Here is a 22,662-nt window from a genome sequence, read left to right as displayed (position 1 = left end):
TTTACACAGTGATTTACTGTTTTATAGGTTGGAACTTGGGATCCATTGAGCGGCCTTAACATGACAGAGAATCAGAAAGGAAAACCAGCAAACATCACAGATTCCCTGTCCAATCGCTCTTTAATTGTTACTACCATCTTGGTAAGCAATTGTATTTGCTTTTTCTGAAATACAGTTATGCAGAAAAATGGATAGAATGTGACACAGTAATAGCAATAACAATGAATAGTGTGCAGTGTGCATCACCATTACTTAGAATTAACTTAAAATTACTTGGAATTTATTGTGTCGTGAACGAACTCCAGTAGATAAGCTAGTCAGGGATGTTTACACTTACCTTAATTGTGAACAAGTTCTCCCAACTTTAGAGTTATGTTAATTGATTAGTAATTTAACTTTTCTTATTATTAACTAAAGAGTTTTCTTCTTTACAAAGCTGCTTTTTTCAGTGCCAAGTGAGAGGACAAGAGATAATTGGTTTTAAAATGTGGGGTTTTTTGTTACATGATAATTTTAGTCAGCAAAAATTTATTGCTTTTGTTTGCTATTCTAACACCTCAAAGGAAAGTACAAAGTATTTAACATTTATTTAGCATTGTTAGTACTCAATTATTGAGATGAAATTTTTAGTCATACAGATATTTAATTGATTTGTCCTTTGAACTAGAGCAGAAGAAACAATTTGAGTAACTTCTTTTTTATTTTCACTGTTGGCAAATTCACAGCAGTGAATGAGCTATCTTTTGCTTATAATTAAATACATTTATTTATGTAAAAAAGAAGTGTTCATTTATTTCCTTGCAGTAATTTTGAAATAGTAATTTTAGTTTCAAGGCAAATTTAAAACTTTCCAGAAGTTTGTCTGCTACTACCATTATAATGAATTTGAAGATTTTAAAAAAGAAACCACTTCCAAGCAGTTGTATACTTTACTAAGCAGCTTTTACCTACCAACATGTATTATGACATTTCAAACTAGAATGAATTTTTACAGGTCCATAGATGTAAATGCCAGTGTGCTTTTAACATTTTATGTAACATAAGTCATATAATTTCATCCAGTGGGTAACTTTTTCGTTGCTTATAAGGTCTGTTTACCAGTGATAGAAAATCTTCTGAAATAATTTCTTTCATTTAATTCACTAATTGAAAAATACATAGCAGATATATAGAATGGAACATGGTTGACTCACCTTCAGATGTAATTTCTTGTTATGTTAACATCAGCACAGATTTACCACAATTTTCTCTTTTCCATTTAATTATAATAACAGTACACTATAGTTATAGTTCAGTTTATAAATTTATAATCCCTTGGTTTTTTTTTTTTAGAAATGTAAAAGAATTTCACATATTCTCCTATAGTAAAAGCATGTCTTCTAGAGTATTAATCTGTCAATTTCCTTCCCACTGCCTTTTACAAGTTTCCTACATCCAAAAAATACTGCATTACCGAGTAAAATTTATTAATAATTCCAATTGACTTCCCATGCTCTCTATATTGCTATTGCTTTGTACCCAGATATCCTGACTAGGATTTTTCTTGGCACTTTTCACAGATATGTAACTTTAATTCATGTGAACCTAATTGCTGCTAGAATTATTCCTTTACAGAATATAGTCCTGTCTCTGTGAGTGACCTGTCCCCTTCATTACTCAGTAATCAACCAGACTTTGTATCTGCACTCTTCAATAGCCATGATTGTATGCTTGATTCCAGATCAGTGATAACAGTACTGTCACAAAGATCAATCCCTTCAAGATTACAGAAGAAACACTCAATAACTTAGGGTGTTTCAAGTTTGTTTGTGTTTTAACGTCTGTCTGCTGATGAGGTTTGAGTTAATAAACTTTAAGTATCATATTGCTTTTTATATAGTGATACTGGCATGATTTTGGTTAAAGTAATTAGCTCAAATTGCACAAATGTAAGTAACAGTGTTGCCAATGAGCACTGATTTTAATCTGGTAAAGCTCACAAAAGAGGACTACTGAGATTTAAGAGAAAAGTTACTTTCTGTGAGCAAGGGTACCCTTCTCCTAAGAGTTAACTTTAGGTTAGTGGTCTTTTGTAAGTATCCATCCTCTTTGCAGGTATCTAAATAATGCAATAAAAATAAAAAAGAGGACTTTAAATTGATGTTACAAGTTGCTCACTTGTAGGTGCCTTTTCTAGTTCAGTTACTGTTTAGTAAAAAGTTTAGTAATTGCAGTTACTCTTTTCATCTACCGTGAAGAATGGTACTCAGAAGAAGTGATACAAATTAGAAGAGCTGTACTTGGAATAGTAAAAAGAAACCAAACTATTTTTGGTGCAGAAGCACATGTGCTGCTTAATTTGGTAGTTCTATCTCTTTTTATGCTTAAAAAATACATTTATGTTGGACAGAAAGAATATTACTGAATATTCACTTTGTAGCAATGGAAGGGAACAATATAAAATGCTAAAGCTCCTAGAAAAATACCTACCTCATCATCAGCTTCCTTTTCTCCCTTTTTTGAGTCTGCAAAATCTTGCATAAATGAAAAAAGAAAAGGCAATTCTATCATTTAAGCTGTTCATGTGGCTTTTCTCTAATTTTTTTTCACTTTAAGAATTCCCTACAATAGTCTATAGTATACTGCCAGCTGTGGAGCCTTAATCAATTTTCTCTGTAGTTTTCTTTAATGCTCACTTTACATTTAAATATCCCAGTCTTTCTTTTATTTTTAATTCTCTTTCTGAAATTCAGAGCAATATATTTTTCCTCTTATATTTTGCAGTCATTAAGATCTTTACAGCTGTGAGTAAGTATACCCAGCATTTTCAGTGGTGGCTGGGTCTCTAGAAGAAGAAAATACATTGATGGGAAAAGTAATAAAATATAAACTGTGAGGTACAAATTTATCTACTATAAATAATGACAGAACTGTGTGCTTCTTTTTGTCTTGAATACTTCATAATGCATTTTGGAGGTAGCTAGCTGAAAGATTATTCCTTGGTTTCTCAACAATTCAGTGCTCTTTTCTGGGAAGAGACAGGGGTTCTCAGGGCTTCATCCTGTCTCAGACATCTACCTACATGAGTTTTTTTGTGGAGAAATGTGTCTGAGTTCCAAGTTCTGATCCCACAGCAGCCCCAAACACCAACTGGACGTGGCCACTGGAGAGACAGTCAGGTCTTTTTAGGGAAGAGGAGAAAACATTTGAAAAATAAGTATGCTGTTTTTATCTTTTATAACCATGGCTTAGGATATGTTGATCTTTTTGATAACATTGCTTTGTTTTATTTTAAAACCATCTGCATTGAAACTTTATAGAAGTCTGCTTTATGAATATTCTGCATTTGGAAAAATCAAACCAAACAAAACACCTACAGAAAATAGATTTTCAGCTTCAATAATAAGGATTTCTTATTATTTGATTCTCCTAAATTGATTCCTACCAGAACTCTGAAATATTTATTCTCTTTACACTTTAGATGTAAATATCTGAATATTTTTTCTCATATATATATTCTACTACCAATCTGAAAGAGTTTTAACTTTGGAATTCAATTTCCATGTTTATAAAGGTATGTGCACGGTACTTAGGGTTTTTTTTTATGCTAATTTCATATCAGTCTGTACATTTTATCATACTGGTTCCTTGGCCCTGTTCTACTGAAATAAATGCTTGTTTCATTTCCTGTGTAGCTTTTATGTACTTTTCTGTATCTGCTTACATCAAAGCTCAGAAAACTCACAGCTGTCAAGATTAATTTTTCCGTAAAATGTGTGAAAGTTTTGAAAGGTGTGTGTTCTCAAATTTAGTAGTTTTTTGTTACTTCACATTTGAAAAATGAAATTACCTTTTTATTGTACTTTCCTTAAAAATTGGTTCATAATAGGAATAGAATTAAAAGGAATCAGAGGGAATATTTATACTAAATTTTAAAACAATTTTACCTAGTTCAAAATATAGTATTCCCACACTGTATATGATTTATATATGCTGCTTTCTCAAATGGGTAGTGCATAATTTCTCTCACTCTTCTCTTGGATACCCAAACATGAGTTTTCAATGGCCAAATTTTAAATTAATATATATTAAAAGAATATTAAAATTAAATGACTAATTTTACCTGTCATCTTTATAAAGATGGGTCACCCATCAATTGTTCTGATTGATAGTAACTAGTGGATTGCTCCACCTCTTCCACTAGAATTTTGACTGCATACTGTGAAAACCTATTGTGTATTCCTTATATCTGAAATAAATGTTAAGATATGAAAGAATTTTAACACTCCAGTATCCTACCTTCTGGTGAAGAGAAGCTAATAATTAAAATCTCTGTTCTAACAATGGAAAATTTGCAAGTGGTTTTTCTCTTTTCATCATTAGGTCTTCCACTTCTTTTTGTTGATTTTTTCTTAATTATTTTTTTCTCTGTTTTGCTTTTCTCAATACTGATAGTAACAAATTCTAGATTTTTTAAAAATATGTTATTCAATGTTGAAATTATTAAGGAAAAACTTATATGTTTGAGTAATATTTATAAAAAACAAAACTACTCAAAATTTAAAACTTCTTGTAATTTCTAGTAATATCTTTGGAGTTGAAATGTAATATAACTCACCAGAATAATTCAAGTAAATATTTATTGTTTAAATCTGAAAAGAAAAAGAGAAATTTGCAGAAATTTGTTTTTTAGAATAAGTGTGCTTTCATTCAAGCATTAGCCGTACACTTTTTTAACTAAAACCAGTCTATAAAGTTACAATATTAATTAATTTTCAAATATTTATCTTCTATTTACAGATATAGGTTTTAATCTACTTGGAATTCCACTGTTCCTTGTAGCCATACCTTTGTTTGCAGTATTTTAGCTAAGTTTATTTTTCAGTAATTTTTCTCAGAAAAATTATTTTTTTTTTGCGTTCTCATTTTTAGTGTTTATCTGGTTTGGGATGGGGCTCTTCTGTATCCCTCCTCACTGAAGACACTTCCATCTTATGAGACATTAAATGATGACTTTGATCTTAAAATTCTGTAGCAAGCTCATCTGTTTTTAATTTAGTCTAGCAATGTTTTCTGGAAATGTTTTCTCTTCCTGAGGATTCATTCTGGAGTATATAGTCAGTGTTTATTCAATGACTTTTTGTTCCAAGCTACCTTGTTTCCCTGAGAAGATCTAGTTGAAATACTTAATTTCAACTGAAACTGTTTAGAAGATTTCAAATGCTCTTTTGTTATGTGGTCTAGTAATTATAAGGGTCATGCTTGCAGGAACTGAAGGAAAAAAAATAAATTGTGAACAAAGTTAAAGTAAGTATAAAGCAGCTGCCAATCTACATATCACTCAGTTTTAAAACTTCTACCTAATCAATGAAAATTGTCCTAGTGAAAGATTTTGCTGAAAGTGATAATCCACCAAGAAGCAATGGTGATTGTACATTTAGTGCATAGAGACTTTCCTGAGACCATGCTTAGCGCCCAGTTTTACATTAGCCCATTCTACAGATTCAAATCTTGAGCCAATAAAGCATGAAGAACTCTTTGCATGCACTTGTCCAGAATACCTGAATGCCATGTTTAGTATTTAGAATGCGTATTACTTGAGGAAAAAGAAAACTAGGGAAAACTATGGGATTAATAAGAGCTATTACAGATGAAGCTGCCAACATCAATCCTGCTCAAGTAAAGTTAGAAATCACTTTAGATAGCAAGTAAAAAGGATGAAGAGAAAAAAACAAATGTTTTATACAGTAGAAAACCATAAGAAAAAGTAACAAGTATCAGTAAGGTTTTACTTAATGTAGGCTTGGAAAAGCATTTAGAGAGTATTAATAGCTTATTGATCAGTCTTCTCAGCAAAAATTGAGAATCTTTAAACAGTAGTACAGATACTACTGCAGCCCTTGTCCAAGTTGAGCAGGGTGAAGAATATAAATGAGTATGGAGTTGGAGCTAAGATTTCCAGAAGGGGTTGCAAGATTTTTTATTTTTCTTTAACAAAATATAAAAAAGCATCAGCAGAACAGATAAAATGTCTATGGATTTCTAAAATGATCTGATAGAAAAATATGTAGGAATGTATGAATGAGCTGAATTGTTCAATGAACAAAATCCTGCTGTGCTTATTAAGCAAAGGAGAATTTAAACCATAAATTGACAATTATATGTCCTCCCTGATACTGTGCATATTTAAATTCTGTCCCAGATAACTCAGGATTACTTGGAATGGAAGAGAGAGACAAAAATGCTGTCAAGAATCTTGCCAAGTTCAGAGATTGGGGGATGTGTGAGATTGTAAATATCTGAACAACTCTGAGGGCGAATGTCTCAGATCTGTGCACATGAGCATTCCAAGCTTCATTGGAATTCTTCATGCCTACAGAACAGGCCTTGACACTGTAAGCACTGCTCAGCAGTAATGAAAATATTCCTGTGTTATAACACTGATTTGAGCACAAACCCAAACCATACTAGTTAATGCGAAGAAAATTGCTGCTACTCCAGAAAACAAACAAACAAACAAACAAACAAACAAACAAACAAAACCACACTGTGTTTTTCAGCACCACTGAAAGCCAATGATGTGCTTTCTACAGGACATTGTCATTTCACCTGAAAAAAATTGTTTTCCTTACAGTTGTTTTCCTTGAGATATTTAATACCAATTTCCCAAGTTTCTAAACAACTGTCTCACACATAGTTTTTGCTCTGATACCATCTCTGCTTCTCAAGAATTATTCAGTGATCCTTGTCATTTAAATTGCTTTTGACTTTCATGTTTTGTGCTAGGTCTTTGTTCTTGTAAGTACTACATCTTGAAGGGCTCTTCTGGAGTCATATGTTTATCTGTTGTTTGAGAAATTTCTGTCAAAACATCCTAGTAGTTTGGCTGGACAATTTATTTCATGTTTGTTCCTTCCTAACTCTATGAAGATCAGTAATGTCCTTTTTGAAAATATGTCTGTAACCTTACTAATTTCAATAGGAGTATACAACAGTTCTTTTAGGAACAAGATTCACCCCTGCATTCTCCTTTTCATTTGAGTAAAATCTTATGTACTAAAGTTCCAGTTTTATATGGATATAATGTTTAAATCATGGGAAAACTCAAGGCAGAAGATTACATTATTAAAGCTGTCAGGTGCTTGTGAAATGGAGCACCTTTAATCTCACTGAGTGCTGATGTGGGGATTTAGGACTGTAAGAGTTTTCTGAAGTTGCCCTGGAGAGTTTATCTGATTATTCATTGAGTCATGTGTTGGGTGCAATGATTGAATATACTATTATTTGTCTTATCTTACTTGGTTCTTTTACTTTTTGATAATAAAAAATGGAAAGAGCCTCTCCCAAAAGTGAGCAAAGACTGAGTTGCATATTTAACCTAACAAACACAGCTTGAATATTGGTTCCATATTGTAGTGGAAAACTACCAACTGTTTTTCTTGTATTTTCTCTTTAATTTTCTATTTGAGAAAGGTCATCTTATAATGAGAAACAGATGTAAAAATACTGCTTTGATAAATGCAAATTTTCTTCCTATATTTACAATTATTCTTCCAATCATTTAAATTTGTTTTCCGTCTGTTTGCACATCATTTAATGCAAAAAAAATATATTGGAATTTGATTTAAAATAGAACATAAATGTTTAAAGACATTTAATTGAGTTTTCATGGAATGCCTATCATATAATCTACTTTTTGAATAAATGTTTTCAGGTTTTGAGGAATTCTTGTAAACGGCAGCCTATAACTTGAGGCAATAGAGAAGTAGGTGCTTTCACTGACTTTTTTCTTCCTCTGTGGGTTTTTTTACACTTTTCCTAACGAAACATTGAGAAACCAGTTAAAATACTAGTATAAATAAAAATGTAAAATCTAATACTTAAAATATTTGATTGATGTTTGGAGTTTTAGTGAAATTCTTTCCACTGCCAAAGCACATTGTTTCTGCATTTTAAAAGGCTTACATTGTCCATGCAAATGATACATTTTATATTACTATATAATGCAATTAGTTAAGGAGCACATTTAAATTTAGTGTGTGTATGCACTTCTTGAAGACATGTCTACAGTGTTTAGAGTGCATTTTTTCTCAAAAAGAAAAAAGAATCTTTGAAAATATATGAAGACTTTAGACACACATAGCCAAAGCTAAAAGGAATCTAGTTTTCATATTATTTCTTTGTTCAGCAAGTGATGTCATGAGTATATGCATATGTAAGCACCTGAGTGTCTACTGCTTAAGGCTAAAATGAGAAGAAAGGTGTGGGGGCACTCTTTATCCATTCTGTCTTAATTCTTACAGGAAGAGCCATATGTTATGTTCAAGAAGTCTGACAAACCTTTGTATGGAAATGATCGCTTTGAAGGTTATTGCATTGATCTCCTGAGGGAGCTGTCTACTATCCTTGGATTTTCCTATGAGATTAGACTGGTGGAAGACGGAAAATATGGAGCCCAAGAAGATGCCAGTGGACAGTGGAATGGAATGGTTCGTGAACTAATTGATCATGTAAGTTAACTTTTACAAGATTGCAACTACGCATTTAGATTTCAAATCTTTCTATAAAAATTGTAAAACATTTATGATAATGCCATTTGAATATTACTGTTTTCAAAATGCAGATGTTTTAAGAATCAATGCAAGTAGATTGATATCCATTATTTCTTTTGTGTAGAATTTGTAAAATAAAGCATCTACTTTTTGCCCCTAGACAGTGTTTGTTTTGGTTTAGCTCTTCCATAGCAAATGTCTAAGTCAAAATACAAAATAAACAGTACTCAGAATTTATTTCTGAGAACAAAGGCATGGGACTTTATAGCAAAATTTTGTTTTATAACAAAATTTGCGACAGGAATACAAATCAGGTCTCCTTTTCTGATAGTGGATCTGAGATTTTGCCTTAGAAAAATTTCTCTGTGTGTAGTGTTAGCACACACATAATTTGATATTCATCTTACTTCTTGCAGTTTATTGTTAAAATGTCAAGAAAGACAGAAATGTCAACATACACTGATGGAACAAAGCAATGTCACACCAGATACTGTTACAATAGGCTGCAAGTGATTAAGGGAGGCATTAGTTCAGGTTCCTCAAAATATGCTTTCTCAGTTGGTCATGCTGGTTGAATTCAGTCTCTTAGAAATATTTTTGTAAATTTAAAAATTATGTCATTGTTCCTTTCTGCATTTATTTGGGTAAATTGCTTGATAGCATTTTCTCTACAGACATGAGGTCAAAGATTGAGATGAAACATATTCTGTACATCACTGTCATTTAGAATAGACAGAAGAGAAGACTGTAGTTAATACAAGTGAAACTTCTTAATGATGGCAAAAACTGCATGAATAGCTTGAAAAATATTTACTTATCTTGTTTCAATTTGCTTTAAGATTTCAGCAGATGGGCAGAACATGTGCTAATCAAAATATTCATTTTTACTAGAAGAGTCGTTCTTAATGCTTTTCTAGTAAGTGGTAGTCTGGTATTGGTGTTGCAACAGATGTTGATTATGCCTGGCTTCACACTTTTAAGAAGAATGCGTGGGAGTATTATAGTTATGTTATCTTTAAATGTGTGTATTTATTATACACACACACACACATAGAAAGCAAACTAATTTAGCTGGACTCTCTGTCCATTTCTATAAATATGCATTTTTACATAGGAATAGGCATAGGCCTATTCAACTGTTTGATTTGATGCTTTTTAGGTAACATCCTCATCTGGAAACAATTTTCCATGATTGAGAGGGATATTGTGGAAGTATTTATTCAGAAACAAATACAAATCACATTTTTATATATCTTTTATTATTCAGCCCTAAAGCATTCTTAAGAAAACACTAGTATGACTTCCTAAGATTTACACTAAGATAATGAAATAAAATGCATTTGATCAAGTTGCAGAAGTAAACTGTGAGAAACAGTAGCTTTCCCTGTCTTTCCTCCTGATGACACAGAATGGAACAGATATTCCTTTTCCCATAAATAATATACAACTAAACATAGATAATTTTTTTATTTATTTTTATTCTATTCAAATGATTTTTACTTAGGAGTTAGAAAAGTTTAGAGACTGTACTAGTACACATGGAAGATACAGTCTAACTTCCTAATCTGGACCATAGCTTTTACTAGTCTCTCTCAGTTCCTCACTTGTTAAAATTTTTCTTTAAATTTTTCTCTGGTTTTCTCAATTCTTACTTTATACTCTATTTGAATACATGCAATTTATTTATACACCTGTGCCCTTTATTTACATGCATGTTTTTGGTGTATTTTACTAGCAAGCAACACTTCAGACCTCAAAAGTGAGTCACTTCAGATAGACAGTTCCCACATTGGGTGTTTCCATATGGCTAGTATTTCACATGCTCCATTAGTTTTCCAGTCTTCCTTTTTCTCTTAGAGAATATTTTTAAATTGTCATGGCGGTTTTCTCTCCTATAAAGTAATTAAATAAACTCAATTTCTTTATTTTTGAAATGTGAAATGATTCTATATTTTTCAACTAGAGTTTCTAATTAAAATAGACTACAGAATAAAGACAGTTCTCAAAGTTGCCATAGCACTTAAATCTATTGAAAAATGTTTTTAGAAATTATTTTTATTTCTTTGTTTTATCTGTCAGTCAGTTAAGTTCAGAGAGAAAGGTCACTATGCTCTAGTATATATGTTTGCAAGGGTAATATATAATATGCATAATCCAAGAATAAATGAAATGGATAATTTTGGTGTATTATATGTATAGAAAGGAAAATGCACCATTTATATAAAGATTAAAAGTACCAAATAAAATCTAAGATTTAAATAAACTGTTTAAATCAGCACTTAGTCACTTGCACAATTGCTGAGGCTCAAAAGTTTAAATGAAATAAAGATAATGCTATCTGGGTTGAGCTCAGAGCATCATGTCAGTCTCAGGATGTAAATTTTATAGTATGAACAGAGACTGAAGTATTTACATCAGGCTCTGTTTGTTTTCAATCTTCTTTTCCACAGTTTGCTTATGTTTCTTGTTTCCTTGACTGTTTTACTTAGAGTTCACATCTGCATTCTTATATCACTCTCCAAGCAGTAAGTAGCTTTTTTTGAATTTGTGATTAATACTGACAGTGAAATTTAGTACAATGATTCCTTCCATTTGACAACTGACAATGAGTTATTGTTGGGAAAAAGACACTGGTGTCTAGAGCTGCAAATGTAAGACAAATATTAACTAGGAAAGCAAATACAGATGACATTTCTCTATGAATAAATTTTGAATTGAATTTCTCCACTTAAGCATTCTGATTTCTTTGCCAATTTTTCATTGAGTATTTTACCCACTTCTCAGGTTAGTTCAAGATATGAGTGTTACATATTTGAGGGAGAAAGAGCTAAGTTCCAGCTATCTCCATTCTTTATGGATGAATTATTCATAAAAAAATATTCTTTATACTGACTTTTTGCCTTTGACTCAAAAACTTTATGAAAGAACAGATTTATGGAACAGGTTTTAAACCGAATCATAAATTCTGGAGAATTTCTGGTTGTTCTTAAGTGCTAAAAGTTGTCATGTCACTGTATTATATTGCATGAGATGTATAGTTTAATCATGTAAGTTATATTCCAATATAGCTAGCACAGACAGAGAGAATGAAAATATATAATTTTATTTTTTTAAATTAGACATCCTACTTTATACATCCAAAATTGCTTAAAAAAATTTGGGTTCCAAAGCAGGAAAAAATTACTTGTTTATACTTTGACAGAGCTTTAAACGAAAAATCCACTGGGAAAAAATTTGAATGATTCTTCTACAGCACAAAGCTTATGCACTACAAATAGACTCCAAGGCTTGCAGATATTTTATGATTCATAAATAATTACAGAAAAGGTCCAGTTTTTAGATCATTATAACTCTTTTATCATATGTGAGGATTAAATTGGAACTTTGTCTCTAAGAATCAGATTTTCAGCTTGGAGGAATTTTACACAGTTGAACATTAGGAAAGAACTATTTAGTTTGAATTAACTTTAGGCAAAATGTTTTTTACTCCAGTGTATTTTGAATTTTTCAAAATCTATATCAATTTTCCAAAATAAATATATATTAAATACTTACATTTGTAAAAATAATGTAGTGGCTTTTTCTTCTTTTAGTAACAGAATAGATGTTTATATAATCAGTTAAAAGATTTTTAGTGATTCTTCCTTCAATAACCTGTTGGTTTCTTTCTCTCATTTTAAATTGAGGTCTTTATGATCTTGAACACCTAGATCCAAAACCTTTATATTATTTTTATGTTCTTCCACCTTTCTCTTTTCTATTTCTTCTATTTCAAAAGTAATTTCATTGCATTGTTTGGACTCTACCTCTTTCCTTCATACTTACAGGAAACCCTGCCATTTAGAGACTCATAAGGAAAAGCTAAAGAACTCTTTTCCCTCTTTCTTCTTGTAATTTTAATGCCAAAGGTCTGACAGTTAAGATTTTCAATACAATGCAGGATAATTTAGCCATGGCTTTTAGTAGTGAAAATCTCAGAAGAGTTGATGGTAGCAGGCAATTAGAGAGTCTTTAGGGGAAGGAGGGAAGGAGGGAAGGAGGGAAGGAGGGAAGGAGGGAAGGAAGGAAGGAAGGAAGGAAGGAAGGAAGGAAGGAAGGAAGGAAGGAAGGAAGGAAGGAAGGAAGGAAGGAAGGAAGGAAGGAAGGAAGGAAGGAAGGAAGGAAGGAAGGAAGGAAGGAAGGAAGGAAGAAAGGAAGGAAGGAAGGGCAATGTTTCTCTTTTCATCATTAAATGAGCTCAACAATAACATCTGTGGACTATCAGTACTCTTTAAAGCACCATATCTGCTTCATGGCTTCCTCATTTTATTAGTGGAACTAGAATCTGCATCTCAGGTGTCATATAATGAAAATTTCACTCATGCTAAAGGTTTTCTACATATAGTAAATTTTATCTCTGATGCCTTGGAACTCTGATGCTTTGAGGGGTAATAGACCGTAAACAACACAGTCTTCTGGCAAATCTGCAGTTCAGCTATTGTTGCTTGAACCAGCACGCTGGTGAATATAGAGAGATGGTAAGCTGAATGACTACTGATTTCCACTAACCCTGTTTTAATGTTATTTTTCTAGTATCTTGGCGTTTTATTTTATTTTATTTTTACTTACTCTCCTAAAAAAAATAAGACATAATTTCCTGTTGTCTCTGTAAAATAAAATAAAATAGCACATCATAAAATTAGTGCTGCTGTTGTATTTCAGTTTTATTTTCCTTATCTGTTTGTATTTTCAACTTTTTTATGTTTTGTTTATAATTTAGCTCTTTCCCCATTTTTCTGTTCAGCCATTTGAAAGCCATCTCTTTTGAGTGCATTTTTTATCTCTGGTATTTATTTATTTACCTTGCAGATTAAACATTACTATTCTGTGCTGAAGCTCTCTTTGAATTTCCAGTAATCATTATTATTTACATTTATTAAGCTATGTATGAAGTCCATCACAACCATCTCTTTAAATAAAGCTACTGATATGCACTATTTAATATTTAAAAATATCTTCCAACTTCCAGTTATGCTGTGTTATGATATAGCATCCATGACCCTTTAATTGTTAAGTGCCTGTAACGCACATTTCATGTGTCTTTTTATTGTTTTAAATATTCATGTTGGTTTCCAGTTTTTATTGTTTGTGTGTTTTCCTTCCTCATTAAAGTAGTATTTCATTTCTGTAAACATGTCCTGGGGTCATAGGATAATTTCTTATGATAATTTGTAATATGCCAGAAAATATCGCTTGTCCTTTTAGTGCCTTTCAGTCTGATTGCTAATTCATTAATCCACAGCTTCAAGTGGTCTGACCTTTTATTTCCAAAGTAATTTGTCCCAAGCTGAATAAGCATCAGGGTGTCCCTGACAAGCAACTAGTTATATCTCTTCTATTGCTTGAGATCCTGTTTTTCACTTGAAGAAAACTGTATTTATTCATAGACTCACAAAACCTCTCTTCAAATATTTTTCATGTCTGAATTTATCAAAGAAATTCACTCAAATATGCCATACTATGCACCTTCTGTTCCATTTTTGTTTTTTTTTCTTTTGAAGTAAAAAGATCAAAGAGATGGTCTTCTACACGACAATACAATGTCATTTCAAACGAACAGCTAAACATTAATCTCTGTGCTCACGAGACAGTTTTCATGGCTCCTTTGTCACTCTCTAATGAAGGTTATGTATGATATTCCACGGAAAAATATGCAAACATCCTAACTCAGCATAAGTTATACAGAAAGTAAACTTCAGGTAGAGATGCATAAATCCATAAAAAAATTCCAAGGAAATGGGAAAAAAAAAGTCAGTAATCTAATATGCCAAAGAAATCCTAATCCAGAAGTTTAGACAAAGTTTGCAAAAGTATGTATTAATTCAGTAAGGAACATATATGTGTATATACACATTCCCTGTTTAATTGTTATTGATTTCAAGTACAGGACAGTTGAAGATGCAGATTCCAATATAACAGCAGTTTTAAGTGAACAATTTGTTTTCCAAAGAGCAAGGAACTTCCACACAGTCTGCATTTAGTAAAGCAAGGCCCAGCAAAATTTCTAATATTACAGTAAGGCATAGAGAATAATAAAGTACTTAAATTTTGTAAAGGGCTATAAATGTTAATTCACGATTTTTTAAGCTGATCATGTCCTATGTTTCCCAAAGAAACTAGATGAAGAATTTTAACTACATTCTCAGTGATTTGACACCAGAGGTGGCAGGGGACTTTGACAGTAGGGTCTTTTAAATGCTCTGAGATGTGTGGATTTTTTTTTCTGGAGATCTGTACTCCAGGTGTATTTTATTCGAAATTTCTTGACACTAAGAGTAAGTGAATACTGCCTTCTTGTTTGTTTTGCTGCAATATGCCTACGTATTGTTCTTTTCCATTTAGGGCATTATGGACATCCTTGGGTTTATGATTACTTTTCAGTTACAGAGAAATACTGTACAGCAAATAAGTGTATTAACTTTCACTGTGCTGCCAGAAAAGTGAATCATATCCAATCAAGGCAGTGGCATTAGGTTTTTCAGATGAAACTCTAAACAATAATGCTTTAGCTTAGGCATCATCTATGCTTACAGTAATGATTAGGAACTTACTGGATCCAGGATTAGGGCTGTATTCATGAAAGTATTACATTTTTCATATCCTCATACCTTTATCTGATCTTTTACTTTTGTTGCTATAATGATACTACAGAATGGTAGAAAATAACATTGGGATTTTTATTTCTATGTGTCTGCCTGCTGAAGTGAAGTACATGAGAAAAATAGAATTCTCTAATAGCAAAGTTAATTTCCATTGGGTCTTATCCCTTTTATTAGGGATTATTAATAATGCTGCAATTTGTCTTTTACTCATATCCAAAGAATTTCAACATATTTCAAAGTGAACGTTTCATGGAAGATAGGGAGGAGGGACTGTGGAAACCTTGAGTATGTCAATTTTCATGGAAACACCATTTTGGTAAGAGTTTCAGGACATGCTTGTGGGAGATGCATCTCTGGGAGTGATGACCAAAACACATCATCCATACTGTTTGGGGAATTGGAAGTATCAAGTCTGATCTGTTATTCTCAGGGCATCGAAATTAATTCAGTTGTTTAAGAAAATTGTACAAATATCAAACCAGCAGAGTTAAAAAAAGACAGTGGGTGCAGCCTTACATAAGTCCAAAAACACATGAAATGAAACTGGCTGTGTGTGTGTCTTAGGAAGAAAATCATGTTACTTTGTCACCATATGTTGAAATTGATATGCGCAGTCAATTTTTATTTTGCTATTTCCGGACCTCTGAAGGCCCAAATATGAGGGCCGGTAATGTTGGTAACTTCCAAAGATAATAAAATTTCTACCTGAGAAAGTATGTTAGTGTGAAACAAATACATATACACACATAGATATCCATGTTACTGATGGTGTGTAGGTGCTTGTAAAGAATGTATGAATATTTTTAGGTGAACCTGTGGGGCAGGGTACTCATAAAAAGACAAACAAAACTGCGAAACAGTATAAAGACCTGTTAGAGTCTTTTCACTCAGGATATTGGATAAAAAAATGACATACTGACATAATTTATTTATAAAAACCATGTAAAATGACATAAATGATTAAAAGTCTCCTTTTAAGGTTTTAAAGACAAGTTTCAAAACCAAAAAATATTAAACTTGAAGGAAGTCTTCTTCTTTCTCTGCCTTAGAAATGTATACAGTAATCCGTTACTGAAAGATTAATTTATAGAATGGAAAACAGATTGCTACTGAAAAACATTTGTATTTTGCTAGTTTGTTTTTTTGTTTGTTTTTGTTTGTTTGTTTTTGGTTGGTTGTTTTTTTGGTTTTTTGGGGTTTTTTTTGTCTTTTTGTTATGTGGATCAGTATTGCAAAGAATGCTACACTTATTCTAAAATAAGTGTCTTGGAAAAAATGTATCAAAAGTCATTCTTGAAATTCATGGGAAATGATTTTCTTTATTACTATTCAAACTTAGCTTTTCTGGATAGAAAAATAATTGAGCTATTTCACATATCATATACAGCATTCAACTGTGTCACTCCCATGTCTTATGATCTTCAAGTTAGGTTGAAAGTGATCCTTCTGGTCCTGAAAATGTCTATTGAAATATTGTAATATTTCATAATATCAAAATGTAAAAGGAAAAAAAACTAGGTTAAGATCTGCACTTAAAATATTGCTATGGTGTAATAACAAAGAAAAGACAGTTCAGTTAGGAAAAGGCACCACGGAAACACATCATTGCTCTTTTCTGGAGTAATCCTGTTGCTATTAGAGTTTTGTGGAAGGAGCACTAGAAGCTTAGATATTTGAGCAGTTTCTAATAGTCTTCATAATTGTAAAAAGGATTTTATTTTTTTTATCTACAACATGTAGCTTAACATGGGAATATTGTAGTATTGTTGGGAAACCAGGAGACTATATGCCAAACCTAATTTCACTAGTTTCAAACTTTGTCTATAGCCAGAATAGAAATAAAACTGCAATTGTGTTACAGAGATGAGTTTAAAGAAGTGGAAAGAGAAACTGCTTACAGTACAGAATTAAAGAATTGTTGAGATCAAAAACTGACCCTAGATATTGCTTCATCCAAATCCCTGATCAAAGAATGGTCAGGTACAGCAGGTTGCCAGGGGCCATGTTCTATCAACTTCTGACTGTTTCTAGGGGTGGGGACTTCATTACTTCTTTGGGCAACTTGCTCCAGTGTTTGAATATTCCTAAAATAAAAAGTGGAGTTTATATCTTCAAATAAATTTTCCTGCATTTCAGTTTCTGCCTGTTAACTCTCTCACTAGATACCACTGAAAAGATTCTGGATCCATTGTCCTTACTTCCCCTTTCCCTTCATTTATTTATATTCATTCAGCAGACCTCACTGTGCCTTCTCCAAGCTAACTGGCCACAGGCCTCTCAAGTCTGGTCTCATAGAGCAGGTACTACAATGTTTTAGTAATCTCCATAGCTCTTTGCTTTATTCATTCCAGTATGTCCCTATTTCTCTTGCACCAGCTTCGGCCTGGACCCACCAATCCACCTGTCTACTTGTCTCATCAAGTGCTGAGTAGACATCAAGGAATACCAATGTAATAATTCTGTAAAGATCAAGTAATTCTGGAAGATTTGGGCTGGAAGGAACCTTAAGTTCCATCAAAGACCATCAAGTTCCAAACCCTCTGCCAATGGCAGGGAACTTTCCACTAGACTAGGTTACTCAGAGACCCATGCAACCTAGCCTAGAACAGCTCCATGGATGGGGAGTCCACAGCTTCTCTGGGAAACTTGTTCCAGTGCCTTACCACCCTCATGGTAAATAATTTCTTCTAATATCTAATCCTCATCTACCCTCCTTCATCTTAAAGTCATTCCCCCTTGTCCTATCACTACAGACCCTTGGAACAATTGCTCTCCATCCCTTGAGTTACAGGAAGGTTTTGTAAGGTCTCCCCAAAGCCTTCTCTTCTCCAGTCTGAAGAGCCCTGCTCTTGCAGCGTGTCCCTATAAGAGAGCTGCTTCAGCTCTCTGATCAATTTACCAGCTCTCCACTTATCTTGGTCTTTTTCATACTGAGGACCCTAGAACCGGATGCAATTCTCCAGCTGGGGTACTCACAAGAGTGGAATAGAGGGGCAGAATTACCTCACTCTTCTGCTGGTCACACTTCTACAGATGCAACTCAGGATGCAGTTGGCCTTATGGGTTACCTTCAAGTACACATTGCTGGGTCACATTGAGCTTTTGGTCCACAAACACCTCCAAAAGCCCTCCTCATCAGGGCTAGTCATGATCCACTCTCTGCCCAAGCTGTACTTGTGTTTGGGATTGTCCTGACCAAGATGCAAGACCTTGCACTTGACCTTGTTGAACTTCATGAAGTTCTAGTAACATAGATGATGTTACTTAACTCTCCATCTAACTGGGCAGTAGTTAGACTGGACTTTGTCTGCATCTGCCTGTCTTGCAGATCTATTTTTTTCTTGTTACACTGTGTGTTTTTATTCATTAAGTGTTTGTAATCTTCTGTTCACCATTGTCTTCTAGAATGAAGCAAAATTTCACTTAAGGAATAACTTATAACAGCAATGAAATTTTGAAGGGTTTCATACCTTTAATCTTAGAAATATCAGAAATATTTTAACTTAGCCACAACAGATTTCCTCTTTAGGATTTACATTTTATTTTAATTAAAGCTAATTCCTGGTATCTTTAGTATTTAAATAATGCCTAAAGCCTGGATAAACTTTATTCAATTTTAATAAAAGTAACAAGTTTTTCAAATGAGCCAGTTTATATATACACTTTGCAGAACAGAACTAAATTAGGATCTAGTGCATAAAAATACTTCTAACACTTTTCTTCTTTAGATTTGTGACAATTTTTTTGAAATGTAATCTTTACTATATTGGCCATGTTTTAATAATTATGGGACATGTAAAACTTTGTATGATATAAGGTTTTGAGAATATACACAATATAAAATAACTTCTGTGTTTATTTAATATTTGATAGGCTTTTCTAAAAGGACTTTTTTATTGTTTATAATAATGATCAATTTTAGTTAAGTCTAAGACCCTGGAATCTAATGATTAATTGAGAATTCCAGAGTGTGCATTGTGATGCCTGTGTGAAAATACAGGTGAGGGGGATGAGTGCACAAAAGGTTGATTTTGCCAGTATTAATAAGTTTTACTCCAGTTATTAAGATGATGAAATTATAGATTACAAAAAATGTTAATTGAGTATTGTTAATCAATAAGAGGTGGCATATCCTGCAGTGATCTACTTCCATCCAAATGATATGCAAAAATGTTATTAATCATTCTGGTTCCATTGTGAAAAATTGCAGATGACAAAGTAATACAGAAAAATGGGATTAAGTCAAATTTGACACAAGTCAAACTTTATTGTGTGATGAAATGAGTTCACTGAAACAATTTGAAAAAAACCCATCCATTTGAGAACAGAAATCATGTCAAAATTAAAAGATGTAGGATTTTTTTCACCCTGAGTGCAAGAACTCAAACTCTAGGCGACAGCTGGTTAGCAACCGGGAAAAAACCCCATCATTTCCAGGAAACTGCAGTAAATCCAGAAAATATAACAATAAAAATGTTAGCTACAAAAGAGGTATCAATGTTGCCTGTGTACTTTATTTCAAGAAGTGTGCTTCAGCATGGTGTCTAATAATTTTAATATTTCGTAAACATCTCTTGTGCAAAAATACAATGTTAGAAAGAATATGTAAAACAGCAAATAAGAACCAAAACATTTTAATATCACTTTCCTCATTTTAATTTTTTTTAATGGGAAAGTTTCCCTTTCCTGAATTCTGAGCTACAGTATCACACAGTCTTGCAAATGTCTTTGACAATTTCCTCTTTCTGGGGATATGTGAATCCTTCTCTTCTAACAATTAGAAGAAATTTTTGTACAAAATTCCTGAAATGAAGTGATAAGGGGTTTTTTTACTGTTGAAATGAATAGTCACCCATCTTCCTGCTACATATAGTTTCATGGTCTACTAGTCCTCTAGTCCTTTTACATCCAATTTGCTTACCTGTTGATTAGACTGAAGTTGATGCAAAATACTTTAGTGAAAGTGTGTTATAAATCAACAGACCGAAACTATATCTATTTTTAATGAGTACTCATATTACATCGATTCAGCTATTAAATCTTGTCCATACTGACATCGGCAAATGAGAACTGACTCATTGGAATGATTCCATGCATTCTATACATTCCAGTTTTGTCTAGTTGAATTCATATAAAAAGATTTTTCTATGATAGTGGACAGAATGCAAATTTTCTCTACAAAACCTTTTGTATTTTAAAAAAAAAATCTACCTCTAGGTAAATGATCTTGTTGATTTCTAGCTCAGGATCCTCTCTAAAGGGAGAGTAGATAAAAACCCCTTAGTTACCACTGCTATTCAAGACTTTGCCTAGAAAAGAATTAGCCGTGCTGACACAAGAGGGTCTAATGAAATGTAACCACTGTGCAATATTACTGTCAATGAAATATACCTGAGTAAACCACCTGTCTTCCTGTGACTTTTTGTTGCTGAATAAATACTGAGAGGCACCTCAGCACTTACAAATATGTGTGTTAGGTGAGCCAGTATCTATTGAAACTGTCATCATATGTCACTTTCTTATGTTAAAGTACTTTACTATGTTAATAAAGCAGCAACTGCTGCAGTTCTATCTATATGGGTATTAGAAATTAAGTTTAAATTGTACCTATCAGGATCCCACAAATAAGAAGTTATGACATCTAAATTCAGCTATCAAATCTGGTTTTGTTTGTTTGGTTTTTTTTTTGTTTTGTTTTATTTTATAGTATGTTACTCATATTTGGCAAAGGCAATAATTTCTAGTAGTAGCTTTCCAGGAGGAGGTTACCAAGAAGCTTCGTTTGGGCTTTTCAGAGAGGAGCCTGTCAGGAAGACCAAAGGCAGCAAGCATAAATTGAAAACCTCCAAGGGTGGAAATTGTATAACCTCTCTAACCAGCCTACTCTACTGCTTGTCTGTAGAAACTTTTTCAGTATGTGGAGAGACAAGCAGTGGACCAGCTAATCCAGAAATGTCATGTAGTCACCTTCCTTGGAGGTTTTCAACACTGACTGCATAAAGTGCAAAGCAAACTGTGCTCGTCCATGTAGATGCTTTGAACAGAAAATTGCACTAGAGACCTCCTGATCTCTCCCCACCTGAGTTGTACTATAATCCTGTGAAAGGTAGTAGAAAAACAATTTCTGTCAAAGTAATGTAAGTGGCTAGTTAAAATAAAAATAGCAATAAAGACCTAATAAGTTCCTAGTGGTTTCAAAGGAAATGAAGATCTTGTGACAAGACCAAAAATTCCTTGTGAGGTATAAAATTTTCTATAATGCACCAGCGTGAATAAGGCAGTTTAGGATAGACTGTAAGCTTTAAAGCAAATTACAGATCTTATCTTTTCAAATAAGGCAGGGAAATGCACTTCTGTGAACAGGAATAATGCATAAAGTCTCTGTGCATTAAGAGTTTTAGACAGGTTTAAAGAACTGAAGCTGTGCTTTAGCCCTCCTCTTTTATCTTGAGGATGCATTTTCTCTAAAGGGAATGTAACTGAAATTCAACTCCTGTTATCAGTCTCAAAAATTTGGGGTGGCTGAAGAAGTTTACATATTGACTTAGGGTCTTCGGCTGAGGAAACATAGTGGATAAAATAAAAGCTTTATGAAATTTTCCTTTTCAAAAAAGGCAAGTTCCTTTATTTTCAAGAATAATTACAGGCAACAAGTGCATTGCTGCCTGTATAGAAGTAAAATTACTTAAATGTATTTTCAGTGTATGTGTAATTTTTTGTATATTATATAATTACAATATGATTGTACTGATTGACTGAATAAACAACTGAGAATCGATAGTGTGTGATTCCCTTTGCATTTTTAGTATAAACATTAATGGTTGCTAAATCAATGCAAAATGTTCGGAGCAAAATTCTTATCAGAAGGCTCCATTTACATTGGCTAAAAAACTCAGTTATTGTGGTGGAATATTGTGTCATTGTAGAGTCCAATTAAAAAGAGCTTTTAGCCATTTTATTGTTCCTGCACCTAGATTGTATTTCAATTCCTCATTCTTTTGAAGAAAATAGGTGAGACAAAAATTATCAGAAAATTATCAGCAAAAGGAAATTCAACCTGTGTTTGTTTTTCTTTTCCCTGGTGTTATTAGTAGAAGCCATGAAATCCTTTCAAAATTCTATTTCCCCTTAAATTATTGTGATTGTTTCTCTGGATTTTATAGAGTTAATTTTACAGAAAAAGCACCAATTTCTGCAAATACCGACTTTCTGTGCATACTATGACTATACACTATTGAACATTAATGTGTCGATTTCTTGCTGAAGTTATTTGTTGCTGCAAAAATAGATTGAATTTTGTATAATTTTAAAATCTCTCTTCTTAGGGGTTATGTACCAAATTTCAGCCCCATACAGATGAAAAAATGTCCTCCCCCCTTTTTTTTTTTTTGAATACTACTTTACGTATAATAGTCAGTGAACAAGCAAAGTAAAGTGAAATGCAAGTGAAAGAAGCAAAGGAGGACAACTTTAGCCTACCTTAGGCACTT

The 22,662-nt window shown here is 32.8% G+C and overlaps 1 protein-coding gene across 5 annotated transcripts in view; it reads left to right on the top strand.

Annotated features, from left to right (window-relative positions):
* The window catches only part of GRIK2 (glutamate ionotropic receptor kainate type subunit 2), a 365,936-nt gene that overhangs the window by 204,080 nt on the left and 139,194 nt on the right, over positions 1-22,662 (top strand). For all 5 annotated transcript variants that reach the window (XM_066179492.1, XM_066179493.1, XM_066179494.1 and 2 more), the window contains 2 exons: positions 28-141; positions 8,283-8,489. In XM_066179492.1, the coding sequence (XP_066035589.1) occupies positions 28-141; positions 8,283-8,489 (321 nt within the window). The remainder of the gene's footprint in view (positions 1-27; positions 142-8,282; positions 8,490-22,662) is intronic.

This window comes from Chamaea fasciata, unplaced genomic scaffold, assembly GCF_029207755.1.
Source record: "Chamaea fasciata isolate MVZ Bird 193981 ecotype frontalis unplaced genomic scaffold, bChaFas1.0.hap1 SCAF_3, whole genome shotgun sequence".
NCBI lineage: Eukaryota > Metazoa > Chordata > Aves > Passeriformes > Sylviidae > Chamaea > Chamaea fasciata.
This window is presented reverse-complemented; position numbering and strand designations above follow the sequence as displayed.